General features: G+C 66.7%; 6 protein-coding genes across 6 annotated transcripts in view; 5 read left to right on the forward strand and 1 right to left on the reverse strand.

Moving 5' to 3' along the window:
* PFL1_06027 (uncharacterized protein) overlaps positions 1-2,052 on the forward strand; it is a gene marked incomplete at both ends in the record, with an annotated part of 5,171 nt that extends 3,119 nt beyond the window's left edge. The window contains 2 exons of the mRNA XM_007883565.1: positions 45-1,151; positions 1,266-2,052. Of these exons, the coding sequence (XP_007881756.1) occupies positions 45-1,151; positions 1,266-2,052 (1,894 nt within the window). The remainder of the gene's footprint in view (positions 1-44; positions 1,152-1,265) is intronic.
* A 217-nt stretch (positions 2,053-2,269) lies between these two features.
* On the reverse strand, positions 2,270-5,992 carry PFL1_06028 (uncharacterized protein; the record flags this gene model as incomplete). Its single annotated transcript, XM_007883566.1, has 2 exons — positions 2,270-3,274; positions 3,335-5,992. 2 exons carry the CDS (start codon positions 5,990-5,992, stop codon positions 2,270-2,272), a joined length of 3,663 nt encoding a protein of 1,220 aa, XP_007881757.1.
* Positions 5,993-6,512: 520 nt separating this feature from the next.
* Positions 6,513-8,899, forward strand: PFL1_06029 (uncharacterized protein; the record flags this gene model as incomplete). Its single annotated transcript, XM_007883567.1, has 4 exons — positions 6,513-7,781; positions 7,879-8,370; positions 8,462-8,492; positions 8,589-8,899. 4 exons carry the CDS (start codon positions 6,513-6,515, stop codon positions 8,897-8,899), a joined length of 2,103 nt encoding a protein of 700 aa, XP_007881758.1.
* A 983-nt stretch (positions 8,900-9,882) lies between these two features.
* Positions 9,883-13,215, forward strand: PFL1_06030 (uncharacterized protein; the record flags this gene model as incomplete). The annotated part of the gene is made up of 1 exon (XM_007883568.1): positions 9,883-13,215. The coding sequence occupies one exon, from the start codon at positions 9,883-9,885 to the stop codon at positions 13,213-13,215; it is 3,333 nt and encodes a 1,110-aa protein (XP_007881759.1).
* A 3,410-nt stretch (positions 13,216-16,625) lies between these two features.
* Positions 16,626-21,066, forward strand: PFL1_06031 (uncharacterized protein; the record flags this gene model as incomplete). Its single annotated transcript, XM_007883569.1, has 3 exons — positions 16,626-18,056; positions 18,160-18,584; positions 18,792-21,066. 3 exons carry the CDS (start codon positions 16,626-16,628, stop codon positions 21,064-21,066), a joined length of 4,131 nt encoding a protein of 1,376 aa, XP_007881760.1.
* A 1,283-nt stretch (positions 21,067-22,349) lies between these two features.
* PFL1_06032 (uncharacterized protein) lies at positions 22,350-23,900 on the forward strand (the record flags this gene model as incomplete). Its single annotated transcript, XM_007883570.1, has 1 exon — positions 22,350-23,900. One exon carries the CDS (start codon positions 22,350-22,352, stop codon positions 23,898-23,900), a length of 1,551 nt encoding a protein of 516 aa, XP_007881761.1.
* Between the last annotated feature and the right edge of the window lie 412 nt (positions 23,901-24,312).

Here is a 24,312-nt window from a genome sequence, read left to right on the forward strand (position 1 = left end):
GAAGATGGCGTGCCCATCCCGATTCCTGGAGGGGGCGGCCTCAGCCTTGGCGGCGGTCGCGCGTCGGGCGCCAGGCGGTCGTACCGGTCCAGTTCGAGGGCGGCGAGCACGCGGCCGTCGAGCGGGCTCAGCTCGAGCGTCGAAGAGGAGGACGACGACCAGGCGCGGCCAGACTCGGACCTCGACGAGACGATCAGCTCGCTCATCCGTCGGCCCTCGGCCGATGCACCTCGCCCTTCGTTGGACGAAGGGTCCGCGGTGGCGGCGGCGGCGACGGGCACGGACGCGGCGGCATCTGCACCGGCCGTGACGCTGACTGGCGCTCCTGCGGTGGCGGATGCCGGCGCTGCGGAGCGAGACATCAGCGCAGGCGATCTGCGCAAGAGCGTGTCCAGCGGCGGTGTCGCTGCTGGCACTGCTACGGCCGACAACTCTGGCTCGTCGCTGCGGCGGTCCGAGTTTGACTCGGACGACGATGACCTCGACGAGGACGAGGACGACTTCAGCGACGAGGACGAGGACGACGAGGATGACGAGGACGACGACGAAGAGGAGGCGGACTCGGAGGTCGAGGCCGAGACGAGCATCTACCGCTCGCAGGCGGCCAACAAGACGCCAATCAAGTGGCACAAGGGCGCGCTGATCGGCGCCGGATCGTTTGGCAACGTCTTCCTGGGCATGAACGCCAAGACGGGCCTGCTGATGGCCGTCAAGCAGGTCGAGCTGCCGTCGGGCGACTCGCACCTCGACCAGCGCAAAAAGGGCATGCTCGAGGCGCTTGAGCGCGAGATCAAGCTGCTCAAGACGCTGCAGCACGAAAACATTGTCCAGTACCTCGACTCGTTTGCCGACGGCAGCCACCTCAACATTTTCCTCGAGTACGTGCCCGGCGGCTCGATTGTGGCCTTGCTGCGCAACTACGGCGCCTTCGAGGAGCCGCTGGTGCGCAACTTTGTCGGCCAGATCCTCAAGGGCCTCAGTTTCCTCCACGCCCGCGACATTGTCCACCGCGACATCAAGGGCGCCAACATCCTCGTCGACAACAAGGGCGGCATCAAGATCAGCGACTTTGGCATCAGCAAAAAGGTCGAGAGCGACCTGCTCGTCAGCGCGCGCGCCCACCGCCCCAGCCTGCAGGGCAGCGTATTCTGGTGAGTGGCGCTGGAAGAGCGGTAGAGGAGACGAGCGACGGTCGACTGATCGGAGAGCACCTGGTTGACATTGGCATTTTCGGCTTTCTTGATTATCCTGGTCCCCGCGCGCAGGATGGCGCCCGAGGTGGTCAAGCAGACGTCGTACACGCGCAAGGCCGACATCTGGTCTCTGGGCTGCCTGGTCGTCGAGATGATCAGCGGCACACACCCGTGGGCCGAGCTCAACCAGATGCAGGCCCTCTTCCAGATCGGCATGTCCAAGAAGCCCACGATGCCCGACGAGATCTCTGCCGAGGCCGTCGACTTTCTCAACAAGACGTTTGAGCTGGACCACACGCTGCGCCCCTCGGCCGACGAGCTGCTGCAGCACGCCTTCATCACCGACGACTACACGGGCGTCGCTGGCGGCGAAGGGGCGGGCGAGGCGGCCGGCACGGGTGCTGTCGGTGCCTCGACGTCGTCGTCGACCACAACGCCTACCGCCGCCACGTCGACCGTGACGGGCACCACGACGACGACGCTGGTCGAGGGCGACGAGGATGCGGCCGAAGCCAAGGAGTCCTCTGCCGCCGCCGCAGCTGCATCTACTGCTGCTGCGGCGACTACTACGGCGGCCAAGGAGGGAGGGGGCAAGCTCAAGAGCCGGGGCACGCTCAAGCGGGATCGCAAGGAGCGGGGCGAGAAGAAGGACGACGCAGCCGGCGCTGCCGCCACCGCTGCCGCTACTGCTCCCCCTACGACAACGACCGCGACGGCCGCAACGACGTCGCCTCCCACCATTGTCGTGGACAAGGACAAGGACGAGGGTAAGGATGCAAACGGCATCGACCGGGACCGGGACAGGGATGAGAGCAAGAAGGAAGACGGTCTGGCGGACAAGGCCGAAGGTGCCGAATAGACGAGGACCGCGCCTTGGGATGAGGCGCGTCCCCTCAGCCTTGGTCCGTGGCCTTGCGGACGAAAGGGGGATCGGACAAGGGAGGAAAGGGCCATGCCTCGGACACGGATCCGATGCGGTGCGATCGAGCGGATCGACGCGGGTAGAAGCAAGCAGCATTGACCATCATACATTTCGCAAACTACCGCTACCGTGCCACCTGCCACCTGCCTCCTCCTTAGCCGCGATCGACCTGGGGCGGACGGGCGGGAGAGCTGAGCCGTCGGAAGCGCCTGAAGAGGTGCGAGGCGGGCGTGTCGTGACGGGGCACCGCGGATGGCGCGACCGAGGGGGAGGACGAGGATATCGCATCGTCGGCCGCATCATGGCCCCCTCCCTCTCCCTCGCCGTCGCCGTCGTCGTGGTGTTCTTGATCCCATCGCCGCTGCATTCTCGTCTCGACCTCGATCGACCTCTTGGACGACGATGCCGCCGACGGCGACGACGACGACGACAATGTGGCAGGACGAAGGCTTCCCCCGCTCCTCTTTCGCAGCCGGCCCACGCCGAGCGCGCCAAACCGCTGGGCGGCACGGACGCGCTTCCTCTCTCGCCACTTCGCCTTCCACACAGCCATGGCCCCGTGCTTGACCTTGTCCTCGTCGCGCTCTTGGGCGAGGCGCGACCGACGCTGATTGGGCAGCGCGCGGATCCACTGGTGCAGGGCCAGACGCTTGAGGTTGCGGTTGCGCAGCCGGATGGCGGGCAGCGCCGTCGTGCGCTCCTGCCACACGCGGAGGAGGCGCAGCACGCTGACCTCGTGGTGCTTTAGCGTCACCTCGTACTCGATGCTGCGCAGCGTCGATTCCAGGTACCGCCCTCGCCACGTCTCGAACCCCTCTAGCAGGCTGGTGTGGCGCCGCCCCGCGAGGAACGAGGACAGACGCTGCCTCCGATCCCGCTCGGCCCGCGCCCGCGAGAGCCAGACGGAAAAGGCGCGCTGCACCTGCGCGGCGCGCTTGAGGTCGACGTGCGACTGCACCAGGTTGAGCATGTCGTCGTGCTTGAGGCAGAGCGAGATCCAGTGGTAAAAGGCCGCCTGCTGCTGCTTGAGCCGCCGGTACAGGGCGGCATTGAGCTCGGCGTTGCGCCGCTCGATGGTGAGGTGCAGCCAGTGCTGCAGCGCCTCGGCCCGGAGGCGCCCGTCGCGCCGCGAGACAAGGTGCGATACCCGCGCCTGGTCCTGCCGCCGCTGCGATAGGCGCGCCTTCCACCCGCCTCACGTTGCCACGGCCAGGCGGACGTCGCGGTCGGATAGCAGGGCTTCCAGCCGTGCTTGCCGGAGGCGCGCCGTCCAGACCGATAGGGCGCGCCGCTGCACCATCGCTCGGCCGGCGACGACGGCCTGCCGCTCCCTGGCGCCCTGGGCCTCGACCCTGCCCCTCCACAGGTCCAACAGCGTGAACCGCACCCTCGCCGCATCGGTATCGACCGCGAGGCGCTGCATGCCCAAAACGTTCGAGCAGCGCTGCCGCCAGTGCTCGAGGGCCATCGCCAGCGTATTCTCGCGGCGTCGCGCGCCGACCGTCGATTCACGCTGGGCCAGGCTGGTGGTGAGTGCTCGATGGTGCTGCCTCCACTGCGCAAACATGGCTTCCAAGGCTCGCGCATCGCGCACGCGCACGAGCAGCGTGCCGCGCTCCAGCGCCACCCAGATCGAGAGCGCCGATGCCAGCCTCGCTTCGCCGACCTGCTCGACGAAGCGGTCCGCCCGATGCACCAGCTCGACCAGCGACGACAGCCGATGCCTCCAGTGCTGCAGCGCCGACCGCTTGGACCGCCGGTTCCGCCACCGGTCGGCCAGCGCCTCCTTGCGCCTCTGCTCTGCGGCGACGTGGCGTGCCTCATTCCAGCCGACGAAGCCGGCCGTCTGGAGGCGCCGCCGCTCAAAGGCCTCGGCGAGCTCGCGCAGCAGCGTCTGCTTGCGCCACAGGGCGAATGCGCCGGCCACCAGGTGGCGATCGACGGCGACGGTGAGGGTGTTATGCCAGATCGAGAGCATGGTCCGACGGTGCCACTCTGTCCAGGCCGCATCGATCAGGCGGAAGCGGTGGCGCTGGACCACCTCGAACTCCTGCGCGGCGAGGTTGGCAGAACGGGCCAGCCGGAGCTGCCAGATGGCAAATGCGCCCTGCTGGAGGTGACGGCGTCGGATGGCGTCGGCGACGCGTTCGAGGTAGAGGCCGCGCCACGCCTGGTAGCTATCGCGGACGACGTGGCGCTTCTGCCGCTTGGTCACCTGGTAGTAGGCCTTGTGCAGCGCGCGCTTCTTCTCGTCCTGCTTGGCCGCCTGCCTCTGCCGGCACAGCCGCCGCCACCTTCGCCACGCGCCCAGCTTGCACCGCACCTGGTCGATCCTTTCGGCGCGAACCCGCTCGGCCGACTCTTGCTGCGCCGTCTCCTTCCAGCGGTCCCAGCTCCGCGCCAAGACGATGCGGTCGTGCGCCTCGGACGCGTGCCGGACCTGCTCGGCCTGCCGGCGCGCGACGGTGAGCCACCACTGCAGGCAGGTGCGCAGCAGACGGTGCGCAAACACCTCGTCGGCCCTCCTGGCCTCCTCGGACCACTGCTGCTCCTCCTCGGCCTCCTGCCGCGCGATCCTGGCTCGGCGGAGGGCCTCGCGCTCGGCCTGAGAATTGCGCACCACCTCCTGGAACCGACGCTGTGCGGTCGAGGGCAGACCCGACGGCGACGACGAGGCGAGCGCGCGCGTCGAGTCTTCCGGGTCCGACATGGAGGAGTCGAATCGTTGTCCTCGCGCCTCGCTGTCTTCCGGACCTCCGCTCTGAATTCGCATCCTCTGCAGCCGGGAGCGGACCGAGTCGAGCGGTTCCGTGTCCGATCGTGGTTCGGCTTCGGCGAAGCCGTCGACGCCGAGCTGGAGCATGCGGCGACGCTCGATGCGTTCGAACGACGACGAGCGCGGCGAGTCGAGGCGGTCCTCGTGCGAATTGGCCCGCAGGCGCGGTCGCGATGGTCCGGCCTCGGCATCGCCGCGACGCCGGGACGGCCCCGGCGCGGTGCCGAAACGGGAATTACGCTCGACGACCTCAGGAACTGCTGCTGCTTCGTGCCTTGAGTGCGGAACATCCGCCTTGCGCTTCTGTCCAGCCATACGCTGGTGATGGGACGCGTCCTCTTGCTGCCGCCGCGGGGTCGCTGCGTGGGTCAATGTAGGGCGCCGCTGCCACGGGTGTCGGTTTGGATCGCTCGATGAGTCTTCAGCCGAGGCGGATGGCGACTTGGACGAGGCCGAGTCGTCCCCTTCGTCCTGGCTCTGGGTGGTCTGGCCGGTCTCGTCGCCGCTGCTCCTGGGCTCGAGGCCGAGGGCCATGCGGACCGAGTCCCACCGCTCCTTCCAGTCTCGCCCTCGCACCTTGACCAGGCTGAGTAGGCACGACCAGAGATTTGTGTCCCACTCCTGCTCTTCGTCCGAGCCGTCGCCATCCACCATGCCCCCATCGACAGCTGCTCGCTTGCCTGCATTGCGGCCGGACCTGGCCCTGCCCTCGATCTCGGAGGCGACGACGACGTTGTAGGCCGCTTTCAGCTGCGCAAAGTCGGCGGCGTGCGATGGGAGGAGGTCGATGACCTGGTCAAAGAAGCGGACCTCATGCTGGCGGAGCGAGGAAAAGGCCTGGGTGATCGAGAAGCGCGAGGTGGCCGAGGTCGAGGCGGTGCGGTCCGACGTGGCCGAACGGGTCGAGTTGGCCGTCGAGACGCCTGTCCGGCTCGACGAGACCGAGGCCTGTAGGGGCTTCTGCGACAGCGGCGAGGGATAGGCGGGGCGGTACGGCGACCTCTGCAGGTAGTGATGCGCCAGCGCGGAAGGGCCGGCCTCGGGCGACGTTGGCGCGGATGCCGGCCGATGGGGCACCGTTGGGCGGCGCTGCCAGGACATCCTATTCGCCCGCTCGCTGGTGCCGTCCGGTGGTAGAGAGGCGGCGGCGGCTGCTTGACGAGCAATGGGCTCTAAGTGGAGAGTGTTGAGGCGATCATGGTGACGGATGCAGACGTGTTGCGCGCCTGGTGGTTCGCAGCTGGAAGGTGGTGAATCGTATGCGGTAGCGAAGGCCGGGAGATCGGCATCGACGGAGACCAACACCAGCAGGCCGGCAGGCGGCAGCGCCGACGCGACACGCCCAGCGCCCTGTTGAACCCTGCATGCCAGGTCTCGGGACTCGGCGGTGGAGCAAGCTTAAGGAGCAAGGAGAGACCGAGACAGCGGCGGCTGCCCCTGCCTGCTGCTGCTGAGGGTATGTTGGTGGCCCTGCTTGGCGGTCCTGCCTCATCTGTCGATCTGCTCTTGCCAACCTTTTGCACTGCCTGGCTTGCCGATCGTCTAACGGCCATCCCGACAACGCACCCTTGCGCCGCCTCCTTCCATCGCTTCCCGGAACCCTCGCTCCTGTGGCCGTCAGATGTCATCGGACCCCGTCGGCGCCGCCATCGCCACGGCTGGAGTTCCAGACGAGCGTGCCGACCTACACTCGTCGGCCCTGGCCCACGACACGGCACCTTCCGAACACATCCTTTCATCCTCCTCGCCAGGGGCAGACGCAAATGCAAACGGCAAGGGAAAGCAGCGGCAGACACGGTATGACAGCGACGGGGACGACGATGACCTCGTCGTCTTCGAGTCCGGCGCGGCCCTGCCGAGATTAGCGGCCCTCGATGGCGACGGGGACGGCGAGGACCACGAGCAAGGCCTGGGTCAGCGGCCGGGAAGCCTGGCAAAGATCGGCGAAGGCCTCGCCAGGGCTAGCATGGAGAGCCTGTCGTTTGGCTACCGAGACCACCTCCTGCCGCTCAGCCTCAGTGCCCAGGACGCCGACGCCAGCTGGGAGGCGGGCGACTACGGCGACGTCGAGGGCGCCGTCAGCGTATCGGACGCGACACGACGGTCGCGGAGAGGAGGCTCAGGCGCACATCGGTCGCGGCGGTCGCTCGATGGCTCCCGGCACCAAGAGCGGCGGGTCACGCTGCTCGACGGCATCGCGCTCACCGTCGGCGTCCAGATCGGCAGCGGCATCTTCTCGTCTCCGGGCGTCGTGACGCTCAACACGGGCTCCATCGGCGCCAGCCTAGTCGTCTGGATGCTGAGCGGAGTGCTGGCATGGACGGGCGCCAGCTCCTATGCCGAGCTAGGTGCATCGATCCCGCTCAATGGCGGCTCGCAAGCTTACCTCAACTACTCGTTCGGCCCGGGGACCGCCTTTCTCTTCACCTGGTCGGCCCTCGTTGCCCTCAAGCCTGGAGCAGGCGCCATCGTTGCCACCATCTTTGGCGAGTACATCGCCCGCGTCCTGTACCACGTCACCAGCAAGGACCCCGCCCACCCACACGAAAAGGGCCTCGACGAGATCCCCGGCTGGAGCGTCAAGCTCATCGCCTGCCTGATTGCGCTCGTCGTCACGCTGCTCAACGCCTTCAGCAGCAAGCTGGGAACCCGCACCCAGATCGCAACCACCTCCGTCAAGCTCATCGCCCTCGCCGCTGTGCCCATCCTCGCCATCGTCCAGGCGGCGAGGGGAAAGGTGTCGACCAGCTCGGCCCACGCCTTCAGCTCGATCCCGCACCTCTTCGAGGGCTCCTCGACCAACCCGAGCGCCTATGCTCTGGCGCTCTATAGCGGATTGTGGGCCTATGACGGCTGGGACCAGAGCTGCTTTGTGGCCGGCGAGATGAAGGTGAGCCGTGCCGCGCCGCGCCGCGGGCCATTGACCGGTTCCATGTCCATGTGCAGAGTCGCTGACCCGGCCTCCCTGTCCGAACCCTTCGCTGCAGCGCGTCGAGCGGGACCTTCCGCGGGTGATCCATTCGAGCCTGTCAATCGTCATCGCCATCTTTCTCGCCGCCGTCACGTCCTACTTTGTGGTGCTGCCACCGGATCTGGTCAAGCGGACCAACACGGTGGCGCTCGACTTTGGCTCGGCCATCTTTGGCACGACTGGCGGCGTCGTCTTCGCCTTCCTGGTGGCTTTCAGCTGCTTTGGCGCGCTCAACGGCCAGGTCTACACGACGGCGCGACTGATCCTCGCCGCGTCGCGTGAGGGCTACCTGCCCGCCTCGTTCGGCGACCTCAACCGGCGGACAAAGACGCCGCTCAACGCGCTGCTGCTGCAGCTCGTGCTCATCGTCATGTTTACCGTGTTCGGCTCGGGCTTTGCGAGCCTGGTCAACTTTTACGGCGTCTGCAGCTGGACGTTCTACCTGGCCACGGTGCTCGGTCTGCTCGTGCTGCGGATCAAGGAGCCCAATCTTCAGAGGCCATACAAGGTAAGCCAGAGCGGATGTACGAATCTGGCCATGGAGAGCGACGTAGATTGGCAGGCTGACTTGCTTCGCCCTTGTCGTCACCCCACTGCAGACCTGGCTGCCGACACCGATCCTGTTTGCGGGTGAGCCGACGCCGTTCCTCTGCCAGCGCGCGCGTTCACTACCCGCGGTGCCCTCTCGCTGACACTCCTGCCAGCCATCGCCTGCTCACCCGACAGCCGTGGCCCTCTTCCTCCTCCTGATGCCCGTCGTGTCGGCGCCGCTCGAGGCGCTGGCAGCGTTTGGCTTCATCCTGGCGGGGGTGCCCGTTTACTTTGCGACGCAGCCCGAAGCTCGGCGGCGGATCCCGGGCCTCTCGCGTCTCTTCCGATCTCGCCAGGCGGCCACAGCAGACTCGGACGTTGTTCCGCTCAGCAAGGCGGCCCGGCACGACGACGACGACGACGAGGCCGGCGAAGAGGCCGTCGAGATGCTGCCGCGCGAAAGCTTGGCCGGGTCGGCCAAGGATGCCGAAGCAGACGGCAGGTAGAGCCAGCATCCCTTACCGGACCGCATTCTAAGAGATGCCGCTAGATGGACTACCCACATCATGGGAGCTTACAGACTGGAATCCGCATGCCATCCGTCACCATGAGCATGCATCCACCATCCAGGGGAGGAAGCAAGGCCAGGCGGCGACGCCTTCGGACCACGAGCCTCGGTCTGTCGGCCGAGTGGCTGCCGACCCCCGAAAGCCGGGCCTGAGGCTCAACGGTGGGGAGTTGAGTGGGGACCGGGAGATGGCCCGCCCGCCTGCCTGCCCGCCCTGCTGGCCGTGAGCCTGGCGGCCTGCGTGCCTGGCCTGGCCCCGACCGAGGTCAGGGTTTCGAGGAAGTTGTGAAATTTTTCGGCGGGCAGCCAGCGCTGGCTTGCTGCGAGCCAGCCAGGCGCTGGCCTCAGGGCGGGCTAGCCAGGCCCTGGCGAGCACACGCCGCACGCACGCACGTTCTGCTGCCGCCCGTTCCTTCTTGCTGGCAGCTCGGTTCTCGTCGAGGCTTCCTGACCCTTTCTCTCGTCGCCACCACCACCACCACTCCTCCTTTCTCCCTCAGGTCGAGCCTGCTCGTACCGTATACCTATCACCCCCGCTCCAGGCTCATCCCTTCCAGTCTCGCCGCTGTCTCTGTCGACGAGGCGTCTCAAGCAGAACGTTGCTCGCTCGCTCGCCGCTGTCACCGCCGCTGCTTTTTAGACTCTGAGAGCCCCTGGCCCGTCCTAGACCGCCACCATCGCTCTGCGGTTTCTTCCCTGAGCTTCTCACTGCCCTAGCTACGCGCGCTGCTCTACCGCCACCACCACCACCACTCTTATCTGCTTGTCACCGCACCCACGCATTCAAAAGAAGAACGGTCACACCCGTCTTCGACCTCTCACGAAACAAGAAGGCCAACTCTCCTGCCCGGACCCGAACCAGCCTCACCAATACTGTATCGATAGGCCGCTCCTCCTGCTTGCATCTCCCTTTTTCCAAAAATGGCCGACGCTTCTTCCCAGCCCAACGGCAGCGCCGCTGCCGCCCCGCCCGCCGACCTCATCAAGGCGCTCCTCGCCGCGCCGTCGGCCGAGGACTGCCACCTGGCGGCCGAGCAGATCTGCAACCACGTCAACGCTGCGGGCCTGCGCAGCCTCGAGTCGGACAAGATCCTCGACGCCCTCGTTAAGGCGTCCAAGAACAAGAAGAGCGGCTACGAGCGCGAGGCGGCCGCCATCGGCCTCGACGCCGTCTTTGTCAAGGTCGGCGGCAAGAACGCGCCCAGCCCGCTCGGCGCAGAGCCGTGGCTCATCTCGACGCTGCCCGCCATCCTCGACCTTTACGCCGACAAGGGCGATGTGGTGAGGGAGGCTGCCGAGTCGGCCGCCTCGTCCCTCTTTGCCCTCTTCCCCGCCGAGGCTGCGCCCGAGCTGCTCGACGCCCTCTACGCCGTGCTCGACTCTGGCAGCGCCAAGTGGCAGGCCAAGATCGGCGCGCTCAAGCTGCTCGGCCGCCTGGCCAACTCGGCCAGCGAGCAGGTCGGCGAGCAGCTCGTCGAGCTCATCCCGCACCTCACCCACGCCATGCACGAGACCAAGGCTGAGGTGTCCAAGCAGGCGTTCAAGACGACGATCAAGGTGTGTGAGGCGTGCCTCGACAACAACGACATCCGCCCCTTTATCCCGGACCTGGTCGGCTGCATGGCGCGCCCCGACTCGGTGCCGGAGTGCATCAAGAAGCTCTCGGGCACCACGTTTGTCGCCGAGGTCACCGGCCCGGCGCTCGCCGTCATGGTCCCGCTGCTGGAGCGCGCGCTCAACGAGCGTAGCCAGACCGTGCAGCGCCAGACGGTCATTGTCGTCGACAACCTGTGCAAGCTGGTGCGCGACCCGCACGAGGCGAGCCGGTTCCTGCCCACGCTGACGCCCGGCGTCGCGCGGATCGAGAAGGGCGCCAGCTTCCCCGAGGTCCGCGACCACGCAAAGAGCGCCATGGAGACGCTGCGCGCCGCCACGGCCGCCGTCGGCGACGCGGCGCAGTCCGAGGACCCCAAGAAGGTGTTTGGCCAGGCCAAGAACGCCGCACTCGACGCCATCCTGGCCGCGGTGCAGCCCAACGTGGATGCGGCGCACCCCAACGTCAAGTCGGACAAGTGGGCGCTGGTCGGCCTCGAGTGCGTGGCCAAGCTGGTGGTGCGGCTGGCCGACAAGCGCATCGTCCAGGCGACTGCGTGGGACGACGTCTACGTGCTGCCCTACTTCCGCCGCGTCTGCGCGTCGGCCGAGGCGGCCCAGGCGGCCACCGACGAGCTGCGCAAGGTCTACGTCGAGCTCGACAAGGTGCGCTTCGGCCAGCCCGAGGAGGAGGACGACGACGCGGCGGGCGAGTGCCTGTGCAAGACCGAGTTCTCGCTGGCCTACGGCGGCCTGCTGCTGCTCAACCACACGACGCTCAAGCTGCACCGCGGCCACCGCTACGGCATCGTCGCCGCCAACGGCAGCGGCAAGTCGACGCTGCTCAAGGCGATGCGCGACGGCAAGGTCGAGGGCTACCCGACCCAGGACCAGGTGCGCACCATCATGGTCGAGCACAGCCTGCAGGGCGAGGACGGCTCGACGCCCATCATCGACTTTATCGCCAACGACAAGAAGCTGGTGGGCAAGACGCGCGAAGAGGTGGCCGCCCGGCTGCGCGAGGTGGGCTTCGACGACGAGAAGCAGCAGAACCCCGTCGCCTCGCTGTCCGGAGGCTGGAAGATGAAGCTCGAGCTGGCGCGGGCGATGCTGTCGGACGCCGTCGTCTACCTGCTCGACGAGCCGACCAACCACCTCGACGTCGGCTCCGTCGCCTGGCTCGAGAACTTCCTCGTCTCCAACAACCAGATCACCGTCGTCACCGTGTCGCACGACAGCGGCTTCCTCGACAACGTCTGCACCGACATCATCCACTACGAGAAAAAGAAGCTGCGCTACTACAAGGGCAACCTGAGCGACTTTGTCAAGACCAAGCCCGAGGCCAAGTCGTACTACTCGCTCGGCTCGTCGACGGTCAAGTTCTCGTTCCCGCCGCCCGGCAGCCTGATGGGCGTCCGCTCCAACACGCGCACCATCCTCAAGATGTCCAACTGCACCTTTACCTACCCGGGCATGTCGAAGCCGTCGCTGGTCGACACGTCGTGCGCCATCTCGCTCAGCAGCCGCGTCGGCGTGCTGGGCCCCAACGGCGCCGGCAAGAGCACGCTGATCAAGCTCCTTACCGGCGAGACGGTGCCGCAGGAGGGCAAGGTCGAGAAGCACCCCAACCTGCGCATCGCTATGATGGCCCAGCACGCCTTCCACCACCTCGAGCAGCACCTCGAGAAGACGGCGTGCGAGTACATCGCCTGGCGCTACCAGGACGGCCACGACCGCGAGGTGACGGAAAAGGCGTCGCGCAAGATGTCGGAAGAGGAAAAGGCGCAGATGGAGACGCCGATCAAGTCGACGTCGGGCGAGGTGCGCCGCGTCGAGTACATCGTCGGCCGCCAGAAGCTCAAGAAGTCGTACCAGTACGAGATCAAATGGCGCAACCTCGAGCACCGCCACAACACGTGGATCCCGCGCGAGCGCCTGCTCGAGCTCGGCTTCGACAAGATGGTGCAGCAGTTCGACGACTTTGAGGCGTCGCGCGAGGGCGCCGGCTCGCGCGAGATTTCCGTCAAGCTCATCCGCCAGCACCTCGAGGCCGTCGGCCTGCAGGGCGAGATCGCCCAGCACCACGCCGTCGGCGGCTACAGCGGCGGCCAGAAGGTCAAGGTGGTGCTGGCGGCGGCCATGTGGAACAACCCGCAGGTGCTGGTGCTCGACGAGCCGACCAACTACCTCGACCGCGACGCCCTCGGCGGCCTCGCCACGGCCATCCGCGACTGGGGCGGCGCCGTCGTCATCATCTCGCACAACATGGAGTTTGTCGGCGCCCTCTGCCCCGAGATCTGGAACGTCGAAAACGGCCGCATCACGTCCAAGCACCGCACCGACCTCGCCGACGGCGCCTTCCTCGACGAGTCGGCCGCCTCGACCCCTGGCGCATCGATGCCGTCGACGCCCCTGCCCGGCTCCGTGGCCGCATCCCGCCTCAACTCCAAGGCCGGCACCCCCATCTCGTCGGCGGCCGCCACGCCCGTCGGCTCCGACAACGAAGGCGCAGACGCCGACATGTCGAAATTCAAGGCGAAGAAGGGCAAGAAGAAGATGACGCGCAACGAGAAGAAGGCGCAGGAGGAGAGGCGGAGGCTGCGGCTCAGCCGGTGGCTCACCTACGGCGGCGAGCGCGAGCCCGACACCGACGACGAGTAGGCGACGGGTCGCTCCCCCGCCGGCCGCCTTTGCAAGCAACCGCGGCAGATTGAGGCCTACGACAGCTACGGTATTCCATAGACGCGCGCGCTCCCTTCGCTGGTAATAAATCCCTGCATCCACTCCTTGCGTGTCTGCGTGGACTCATCACGACGTGGCGTAACGTGGCGCCAGGCAGGCAGGCAGGCTTCGCAGCTCGTGGGTCGGGTGCCACACGCACGCGACAGGAAACAGGCAGGCCGACATTGCCGGCCAGGGAGTCGGGGCTACGGCCGGCCCACGATGGCAGGGGCTGGACCGGGAGCGGAAGCGTCAGGTCATGCGCAGCCCGCGCGTACGTTTGCGGGAGGGCCAGGCCAGGCCAGGCCAGGCCAGGTCAGGCCCGACGGCGCATGTAGTCCCGTGTGTCGAAGCGGCGCTGTTGCGTGCGTAGGCCTGCTGTCTGCGTGGTGCTTGCTGCCTTCCGGTAAGTTGTTCGGATGTGCCGCTGGCTGGCTTGCTGGCTCGCCGGCTTGCTTGCTTGCGGGCAGGCGGAGCGGGGCGTTGCGCGAGGCAAGCGACCGGCGTCGATTTCAAATCAGCCCCGCCCTCGCTCTCGCCCTCGCCCTGGCCCTCGCCCTGGCCTTATCTCTGGCGGGCGACGAGGGCCTTCTATCGGACCAATCAGCGAGCGGCATCGGATCGGATCGCATCGCCATCGCCATCGCCCGCGTCCACGCCCCACGCCCATCACCTTCCAGCCAGCTCACCAGCATCTCTCCCATCCACCACCAGCGTACGCGGGGCACCTACCACCTCGGTGCGGGCGCCGACTGACGCCTTTGTTGTGACTCGGCCCACGTCCATTGTACCACACCTGCCCGGCATTGTCCTGCTCGGTGGCCGCCACGTACTCTCGACTGCCGCCTGCTTTGGATCTCTGGCTGCTCCCCATCGGTTCCTGACGAACGGGTCGAAGGGATGCCATGTGCCACGGCAAGCTAAGAAGGCTGGCAGTTATCGCTGGAATTTCGCCGGCCGCGCGCAGAGAGCTAGCCAAGCTCGCTCGCTCGCTCGCTCACAGCCGACCCGCTTTGGAAATTCTCCGATGACCCTAAACCGCAGCTGGCTGGCTGGCTGCTGCTGAGATCGTTGGATTGAGCTCGCCGGTCCAAGGCTAGGGCCAGCTGGCCTCTAGCTGGATCTCCCCTCGAGGATGGTTGAGAAGCTGTCCGGATCAAGACCGAGGTGAGCGCCCCGACGCTGGCCTGCCTCGACATCCGGCGGTATCGGGCAGTCCGAGAGATGGCGACGACCGCCACCTGTTCTGCAAGGTCCCCTGCCTCGCCTTGCCTCGCAGTGCGGCCCTTGACCTGGGCGGAGTCTACCGACCTCTGCTCAAAGTCGCGACTGGCCAACGACGGCGGACACTCCACTCTAGCTTACTCCTGCCGACGAGCGAGCAGCAGCAGCAGGCCTTGGCTGGCCGGCCTCCTCGCTCGCTCGACGAGGGAAGTCAAGGCAAGCCAGCCTTGCTGTCTTGGATCTTAGCTTGCTGCTGGTTTCAAGAGGCAGCGGGTAGAGAGAGGGAGAGACAGCGACGCCAAGCGTTTGGGACGTCGCCCGAAAGGGTTTCGCGGCCTCAAGGGATCGCCCGGCCCATGTCTTCGACCGAGGAGATGCATGGCGGCCAGCCCAGCCTCACAGGCCAGCCTGGGCATCGGAGAATCCCGTCAGAAGCAAGCAGGCAGGTGCTTGGGCTCGCCATGGCCGGCGGCGTAAATGCGCTCGCTCGTCGACCCGATTCGTCGGGAGGAGCCCGCCTGCACGGCCGGGCAGGCGCGCTCTGACTGAGCCCACCGCGAAACGGCAGGCGGCGCAGTGGTACTTACCGTAGCTCTGCGAAGAAGCCTAGCTAGAGGCCTATGCTGGGTGATGGCGAGATGGGCAGGGCGAGGCGTGCGGCACCTTGGGGCTGGCACCCTGGCCCGGGCTTGCCTGCCAGGCCACGCCAGGCCACGCCGACGACCCGCGTGCTCTTCTGCAGAGGCGAGCAGCGGCTTTTCTCAGAAAAAGAACCAGGCGCGGCCTCGCAGGGCAGGCCAGCCAGGGTGCCAGGCACAAAGGCTGGCTGGCGGACGTGGGCTGGCCAGCGGGCTGCCTGCCTGCCTCGAGGCCATCCGGCAGAGGCCGACGCTGGCCCGACGCACAGCGAGCGGCGCAAGGTGGGGCCTCGACTGGGGCTGGGCGGCTGGCTTCGTTTCACGCCCCTGCCCCCCCCCTCGCTGCCTTGCTTGCTTGCTTGCGTCGCTGCCTCTCTTCCAACCCACTCAAGCTCGACGTCCCCCCACAACACCCTCTTCATCCATCCCCAAAGGCCCCGGTCATCACTACTGCCGAGCCAGCCATCTCCACGCACACGACAAACCACCGCAGCAGCAGCAGCAGCAGCAACGTCGAGCGGCTCGCCATCAGCAGCCTCTATCCGCCGTCCAGCTCACGGCACCGACCGGTCTTTGTTCGCCTCCTTGGCCCAGAAGAACGCCTGGATCTGCATCTCTGCGGCCGTCGCGGCTGCTTCGCTGCTAGCCATCGCCATCTGCCGCTACCGCCATCTCCGACAAAGTCTCCCGGCCGTCCTTGACTCCCTGCTTTCTACCGCTCCTTCCCGGCGCCCCGATCGACTCCTATCCCGCAACCGGTTCGCTAGGCTCGGAACTCAAAGCCACCTCGACCTTCTCCGAGATCCACCTTCAACTTCCTGCAACTACCCCGCCAGCCCGCTTCACTATCGCACGCCTCCAGCCGCTCAGCCCATCTGCTTAATACCGTGACGTCGTTCCGGCTCCATCCCGGCCCTTACCCTCGGCCGTCCCTGTCTCCGACCCCTTCACCTACGATCCTCTCCATCGGTATTGCAGCGGCTTGAACGGTACTCGATCAGCTGGCGCAGCTGGTTGGCTCACGACAGTCGAGTTCTCGTCCAAGGCATCATTACGCGATTGAAGCTCGTCACTCTTCAACCCAGTCTCTCAGGAACCGACCGCAGCCTCCTGGTCTCGGACCGTGTCGCAACCCGCATCCCGCTCGGCCGTCCCTTTCGATCGCCCCCTCGCTCTTTACGGAGCTGTACGATCTCACCTCGAGAGCTGGCATAGCCCAGTGCCTCGAAGGGCGGTCCTGGGGCTCGCCTCGAGGCCCCTTGACATCAGAGTGAGTCTTCCGGGCTTTGGCGACGGGCACGAGATGCTGTCGGCCCCTTCGATTGCCTGCATGGCACGATATGCCTCTGCAATGCACTCGAACGACGCACACTCGAGGGCTGCGGGGACAGCCAAAGAGGCGACACGGAGAGGACGAGCTCGAAGACCGTTGGCTCACACCCAGCTCCTGCCTTTCTCTTCTTCTCCCGTTTGCCTGTCTCGATAGACATGAGCGCAGCAGACCGCTCTTCAGCTAGACTGCCAGGCAGCAGCCACATCAGCTGGAAGAGTCCTTCGCCTCACCATCAAGCTGCCGGGACTCCGGCACCTTATCCAGCCCAGAGCACCACCTTTGCGGTCGATGGGTCAGCTTATGGCAGTGGCAGCATGACGCCCGGAGGCCCTTCACCGCAGATGTCGCTTCTCTCCCAAGCAATGCAGCAGCACATGGCACAGCAGCAGCAGCAGCAGCAACAGCACCCGCAGCAGCACCCGCAAATTGGCCAGATGCAAGGTCCCCCGGCGATCCCGTCTCACCACATCGGCAGTCCCCAGTCGGCGCACGCTGCACAGTCGTGGGCCGAGGCATCTGCATCGACTTCGATCCCCAGCGATGGTCGTCTCGCCGGGTTACACGGGCCAGGCTCGTTTGGCTTCCAGGGAGCCCAGAACGGCGCCTTCGGATCAAGCCCGGGCTCGTTCACCCACCCCGCCAGCTTTCAGCACCCTTCCACCATGCAGCATCACTTTTCGGGCAACACGCCAGGGAGCGCCCACAGCCGGCGGCCGAGCGGGCACAGCACTGCGCCCCACTCGACCGTGGCGAGCGCCGGCCCTTCGCGGGCGCCATCGCCGAGCAACTCGCAGGCGCGCCACCATTCGAATGCCGCCTTTGCCGGAGCGCACACGCAGGGATCCGCCGTCAATGTACCTTCGGGTCTGCATCGCGCGCTGCATCAACATGCACAGGTCCAGCCGCTGTCTTCCGGCTCCCTCGGCAGTCCTGGGTACGATGGCGAAGGCGCGGCGCTAGGATCCCAATCCTTTGGGCCGGGACTGTCGACGTCGCAGTCGACGATGCAGCCAGGCAGCTGGGCGCCGCAGTCGTTCACCTCGGCGCCGCAGCAACAGCCCTACGGCGCCTCGTTTGGCCAGGTCATCTCGTCCCACCAACAGCCTCAGATGGGACAGCAGCAGGCCTCGGGTCCCTACGGGCAGTTCAGCGAGTATCGCCAGCCTGCGGAGCTCGAAGCGCTGCTCTCGCCGGAAGCGGCCCCGGTCGAGTTCAATGGCTTCTTTGGCCACGACGCAGCGTCGACGCAGCCAACGCAACCCACTTCAGGTCGAGGCCCCGTGCCCTCGGCCCGGCCTGGCGGCCAGGAACCACGACGCAGCTACAATGGTGGAGCCCCAGGCCGTACCCTTAACCGCGGCCGTCAGGGTACCGACTTCTCCGACGAGTTTGGCAGCGGCGGTGGCGCCAGTTCGCTCGGCGGCAGCCTCACCATGAGCCGTCGCGGCTCGGCGGGGGCCGAGGATGCCGATGCCGACGAGATTGCGGATCCAGAGGAGATGTCGAAGAAGGATCCGCTCGCGACGCAAGTCTGGCGCATGTACGCCAAGCAGCGCTCTCAGCTGCCCAACGGCGCTCGCATGGAGGTGAGTTGCAGGACCGCTGCTACGTGAGGCTCGTGAGGGATGTCGAAATTGACGCAAGACCCGCTTCTGTCTGCGCTTTGTCCGCCGACCGCCCTGCCCGCAGAACATCACGTGGCGGATGATGGCCATGACGCTGCGGAAGAAGCGCGAGCAGGAGGCGGCCGAGGCCCGAGCGGAACAGGAGACGCGAATCAAGTCCGAGTCTGGCAGCCAGGGAGAGCTGAGCGCTCGGCACTCGCCACTGGCGCCCTCGCGCTCCCTGGCCAGCTCGCGCAGGAGCAGCGGCTCCAACCTCGTGCCCGAGACCGGCTTCGAAGGATCGGGAACAGACAGCGCCATCGGACCCAACGGCGCTGCGATCCTGCGCGGCCAGCTTCAAGGCTTCACGAGCATCCACCCGGGCCCCGACCACGGCGATGCCCGGGCCGGCGCCAACAAGGGCAAGGCTCGTTTCGCCGAGGTGATCGTGCAGGAGGAGGAGGAGCGCGGACGGCGCGGCAGGAGCCCGCGGACGCCGGAGCAGAGCACGTGAGTACCACAGAGGCCTTCCCACAAGATGCGCTGGCCAGATGGATCTAGGATCTTGATTGCCAGGGAACCAGCGACGGAACCTGTGTGTCTGGCAGCCGACAGGGCGAGATCCTTGCGCGGAGGCTGCGTGCATGCATTCTGATCACGGAGCCCCTCTCCCACACTCGTCCGTCCCGCGCGAAACCAACACCGACACTGCTACAGCCCCAACAGCGCCCAGGAGATCCAAGACTGGCGGATGAAGAGCAAGAGCCGGTCGAGGAGCCGGTCGGTCAGCGCCATGGACGTCGACTGGCGCGGCGTCAGCCGGTCCAGGTCGCGTCCGCCGCAGCGGCTCGATACGATCGCCGACGAGGGCCCCGATCCAAGCCTGCTCAGTCGTTCGGCGCCCGACTTCAACGCCTTCAACTTTGCCGAGATGGCGGGGCTCGACGACGACTTCTCGGCGCTCGACGAAGTCGACCTGGGCAGCCTGCTCAAGTTTGAGCCCGGCTCCGCGGGCTCGATGCCCTTCGACTCGATGATGCAGGGCCTGCAGGTGCCGCCGGGTCCGTCAGGCCAGCGGAGGACGCCCAGCACGGCGAGGAGAGCGCAGATGCAGAGCGCCTTCAAGTCGGCAGCGCATGCCGACCTCTTTGGCGGCGCCTGGCAGGATGACGGGGCCGAGGCAGAGCTCGGAGGCAAGAAGTCGAGCTACGAGATGGCGTCGATTGGCGCGGCCAACGCCTTTGGCGCGCCGTTCTCGAATCTGGACAGCATCCCGGGCATCGGCGACTTTGTCGGTCACGCCGCCAATCAGCATCCCGAGTATGGTTTCCTGCCGCGGCTGGTGAGGAAGACGAGCTTCGACCACAAGGTGCGCGAGCGCAGCCAGTCGCGAGGGCCACGGCGCGAGGGGCGCGGGGCCGGCGGCATCGACGCCTTCAACAACCGGAAGCGGCCCTTCCGCGATGAGCCGTCGCCGGCGCGACCGCAGATGCACATCCCGACGACCATCGACCAGCGGATCGCCGCAGGACTCTCGCGCAACCTGCCGTCGTTCGCATCGCAGGGCGGCGCCTCGTTCCTCCACGCCGTGCCGTCGACGACCTTCGACTTCTCCTTCCCTACGTCGAGCTCGGCATCGGCTTCGTTCTCTGCGGCGGCGGCAGGCTCGGGCAAGGCCGCAGGCAGCCAGCAACAACAGCAGCAGCAGCAGCAGCAGCAGATTCATGGTGCTGCCTCCGACTTCGACAACCTGCTCGAGGCGCTGACGTCGCAGGCCAACAGCCCGCTGCAGAGCCCTGGCACTTACCTGAGCAGCGGCCAGGCGTCAGCATCGCCGCAGGCCGCGCTCACCATCCCGCCGGCAACACCTGCCGTCGAGTTCCGCAGCGACCAACAGCGGCCGCAAGATCCGCACCAGCATCGCCAGGCCCAACAGCAGCAGCAGCAAGCCGGAAACGGCGTCGGTGGCCAGTCGGACCTCGAGGCGATCATGAACATGTTCTACAGCTCCGATGCCGGCCTGCCGCAGCAGCAGCCCTCGTTCACCCACGTCAACCCGAACCAGGTCTTTGCCGGGGCCGCGACGGGTCCCGATGCGATGGCGGCCTCGCTGGGTGGGCTGACGGCCTCGGGAGACGACAACTCGTCGTGGGCCTACAGCCCGACGAGCAGCGCCCCCTCGGCTGCGCCAACTCCGCCAGGTGTTCAGCACGCCTCGTACCAGTCGTCTCCGCTGGCCAGCAACGGTTCGCAGAGGCGCGAGTCTCCCCTCGACCAGCCGGGGCCGGCGGCCATTGCACCTCGGCTCAACGTGCAGCAGCTGCAGAAGAAGGCCACGCTCAACGACAGCAAGGGCAAACAGGGACCCTCCGCGCCGCCGTCCGGGCCTCCGAAAGCGTCCGGGCCAAAGGGCAAGTCGGACGAGGTAGGATTGTCGATGGTTTCCAGCGGTGCACGGCCGAGCAAACCAGCTGCGGCTGGGTCAGCAGGCAAGGATCTGCCGTCGTCGGCGTCGATGGCGACTGCCGATCCGCCGACGGTCTGCTCCAACTGCCAGACGACCAAGACGCCGCTGTGGCGTCGCGATCCCGAAGGTCTGCCGCTCTGCAACGCGTGTGGCCTCTTCCTCAAGCTGCACGGCGTTGTGCGTCCGCTGTCGCTCAAAAAGGACGTGATCAAGAAGCGCAACCGGGCCAATGGGGCAGCGCGTGCACGCAACGGCCTGGCGGGCTCGAGCAGCAGCGGCGGCGGCGGTGGTGGAAGTGGAGCAGGAGCAGAGCAGGGCCATGGACCGGGTGTGCAGAGGATCGCGAGCGCCGCAAGCGCTCCAGGGCCGCACCGGGCCAAGGGCGGCGCCTCGGGCTCGGTGGCGGGTATCCGTACGGGCAACGTGCCCATCGCGCCGGCTCCCATGCCGCCGGCGTCGTCGCCCAACAGCGGGCCGGGCGGCATCGGAAACTCCAAGGTTGAGATCAAGCGGCAGCGGAAATAGGGCGATGGCGACGATGACGACGACGACGACGACGACGATGGGTGATGGAGAGACGCGAATGGGCAGACACTTGAGAGTTGCTGTATGGTCGACATCTCAACCCTTTCACGATCCAGGCGGGGCCCGAGCCTGTTCTATCCAGGGTCGCGAATGCATGCATGCATGATCCTATTCTTCATCTTGATGCCAGCGTAGCGGCCGGTCGATGATGCTGGGATGTCGACGGCGGCGAAGCAGAGCGGGCGATGCCGCCGATCCGCGGGTCGACAGCCGGCCGGTCGAACACGAGACCCCGCATCGGGCTCGAGAGGGTGGTGAGGACGATGAGCGCACCTGGCTATGAGCTGCGACCAGGCTACGACTGACTACCTGACATCATCGTCCTTGCGTCCCTGCAGCGGTGTTTAGCATCGTCTGCCTACCCTGCCTGGTGTTCGGATCACTGGCGAAGGCATGATCTGCTTTGCATTGGGGCCTTTCTGGACAGGCTAGGACAGCCAGAGGAGCAGACGAGAGCGGCGTACGAGGTGCCTCGGAGCGAGGGCTGGGTGGCTCAGCCGATTCAAGATTGCGGTATGCGGGGACAGGTGCGAGCCAGCCAGCACAGCCCCACAAGGTGAGCGCGCTTCGAGGCGCAGGCCTGGCAGAGCTCCATCCAGCATCACGTTTCGTTGATCGGCGGACGGAGACTGGGCCCGGATATGGCCGAAGATGCGTCGTCGTCGTCGTCGTCGTCGTCGTCGTCGTGCGAAGCAGCTGCACAGCCCTGCCTGCCTGCCTGCTCGAGCGAGCTTACCGTAGCAAGCCTGGCCAGCCCAGCAGCCCCTCCTGCCCCTGCCTCCGCCCTGTTCATGCGAAAAGCACGGGCGGCGAGGCGAGTGCCGAGGCTTCCTGCCTGCGGTTTCTTGGCACCGTCCCGTATGCGCCCGCCCGCCCGCCTTCCTGCCCGCCTCCGCCTGCTCGCCGTGCCGCAGGCATCAGAGCCAAGCAGGCAAGACGGCCGCATCATATCCCCGTCGATGCCGAATGACGGTTCAGCCGAGTCGGCCGTCCTTCGCCACTCTGCTTCAGCTTCGCCACCACCACCACTTCGTCCAGCCCCTTTTACACACAGCCTTGTCCCCTGCTTCCTCGTCACCTCAGGGGTAGTAGCAGGCGTTTTCTTTCATCACGGCTTCGGTTCATCGACTGCTATAATACGGGCCACGTTGAACCCTCTACCACCGCCACATCGGCCCCCATCTCTCATTTTCACCAATTTCACGACACCAGCCACAGCAACAATGGTGAAGTCCACGCTACTCCCTTCGCTCCTCCTGGCGACATCGCTCCTCGCTGCATCCGCACCGGCCAACCCGCTACCCCTCGAAAAGGTCGACACCATCCACGGATTCAAGGTGCTACCTGCTGGCGGCGGCGGCGGTGGCGGTGGCGGACGAGGAGGTGGTGGCGGCGGTGGCGGTGGCGGTGGTGGACGCTCCAGCGGCTCCTCGTCATCCTCCGGCGGCAGCAAGTCTGGTGGCGGCACCAAGTCTGGCAGCGGCAGCAGCAGCAGCGGAGGCAGCCGTCCGGGCACCAGCAGCAGCGGCAGCAGCATCAGCAGCGGCAAGTCTGGCAGCTCTTACAGAGGCACAAACGTGCCCCGCCTGCCCTACAACCCAGGCGCCACGTACAGCTCGCGTGGCTTCTACCCGCCCTCGGGCTACCGGCCCTATGGCAGCCCTGCCGTCGGCATCGGAGCAGGTGTGGCGGCCGGAGCGCTGATCGGGTCCGGTGGCGTCAGCCACGGCTACCGCTACGGCAACCGCACAAACGACGACCAGGCGCCGATCAACGTCTTTGAGAATGCCACCTACGCCGACGTCGTCCAGATCGGCACGCACAACTCGTTTGCCATCGTCGGCAGCTCGATGGGCGACTTTGACTCGCAGTACGTCGGCATCCAGCAGCAGCTCGAGGACGGAATTCGCCTGCTCCAGGTCGAGGGTCACTCGGATGGTCAGGTTCCCAGCGACGGCAGCTCGTCGGCCATTTCGCTCTGCGTCAACGACTGCGCCACCAAGAATGGCGGTACCCTCGAGACGTTCCTCGGCGAGGTCTCGGACTGGCTCAGCAAGAACACGCTCGACGTCGTCACGCTGCTCGTACGCAATCCGGAGAGGATCGACATGGCACGCTGGGACTCGGCCTTCCAGCGAACCGGCGGCAGCGGGCCCGGCAACCTCACGTCGAGGATCTTTGCGCCGAGCAAGGCCTCGCTGGCGCGCTCCGAGTGGCCGACGTACGGCAAGATGATCGCCGACAACCGGCGGCTAGTCGTCTTTGTCGACCAGGGCGCCGACTTTTCGCGCTTCCCGTACCTGATCGACGAGTCGGGCAGCGTCTACGAGAACGCCAGAAACCAGGAGACGCTGCCGTTCAGCTGCGACGTGACGATGGGCGCCCCGGCGGCCAACAAGCTGGGCCTGCTGAACCAGTACAAATTCACCACGCCGGGCGACGGCGGCGCCGCGAGGCGAGACTTGATGGGGCCGCAGCAGGTCAACCCGGCGAGCGGCAGCAACGGCGTCGTCGACACGGCCAACCGCTGCGCATCGGCAAACGGCGGACGGCCTGCGACGTTTGTGCTGGTCGACCGGTACGACAACCCGTCGGAGCGCGGGGCCGTCTATGCCGGCGCTGTCCTCAACAACATCACGGACACCAGCAGCCCGAGCGAGAGCGACTACCTACGGAGCAACCCGTCCAGCGGCGCGACGAGGCCAACGGTGGGCCTGACGCTGGCGGCAGTCACGGCGGCGGTGGTGGCGAGCGGCCTTGCCCTGGTCCTATAGATGCGATCGCGGCCACCTCTGGCTCGCTGTATATGTACTTGATTAACGATACGACCCGATCGACGACGACGACGATGACGACGACGATACCATGGCTGCTTGAATGATATCCTTGTGGAACGCCATCGACGTGGATTGAGTGCTTGACGAGGGGTGATGGAAGGAGGATGGCGGGGGGGCACGCGAGCGGGTCAGGCCCAGAGCAGGCTCGACGGGCGGGCTCAAGGCCCAAAAGGGTTACGTGCACGGGCCCCGCTGACGGTGCCAGAAGGCCGCCGCTGCAGCCGAGTCGCCCGCCTATGGCTTCCGACCGCCTTTTGCTCGCTCGCTCGCCCCTTGGCTCCCTTTCCCTTCCCTCGATCCTACTCCTCCCTCACCACCCCTCCCTTGTCGCTCTCTTCTCTTCACTGCC

Source organism: Pseudozyma flocculosa (genome assembly GCF_000417875.1).
Source record: "Pseudozyma flocculosa PF-1 unplaced genomic scaffold scaffold00023, whole genome shotgun sequence".
Classification (NCBI taxonomy): Eukaryota; Fungi; Basidiomycota; class Ustilaginomycetes; order Ustilaginales; family Ustilaginaceae; genus Pseudozyma; species Pseudozyma flocculosa.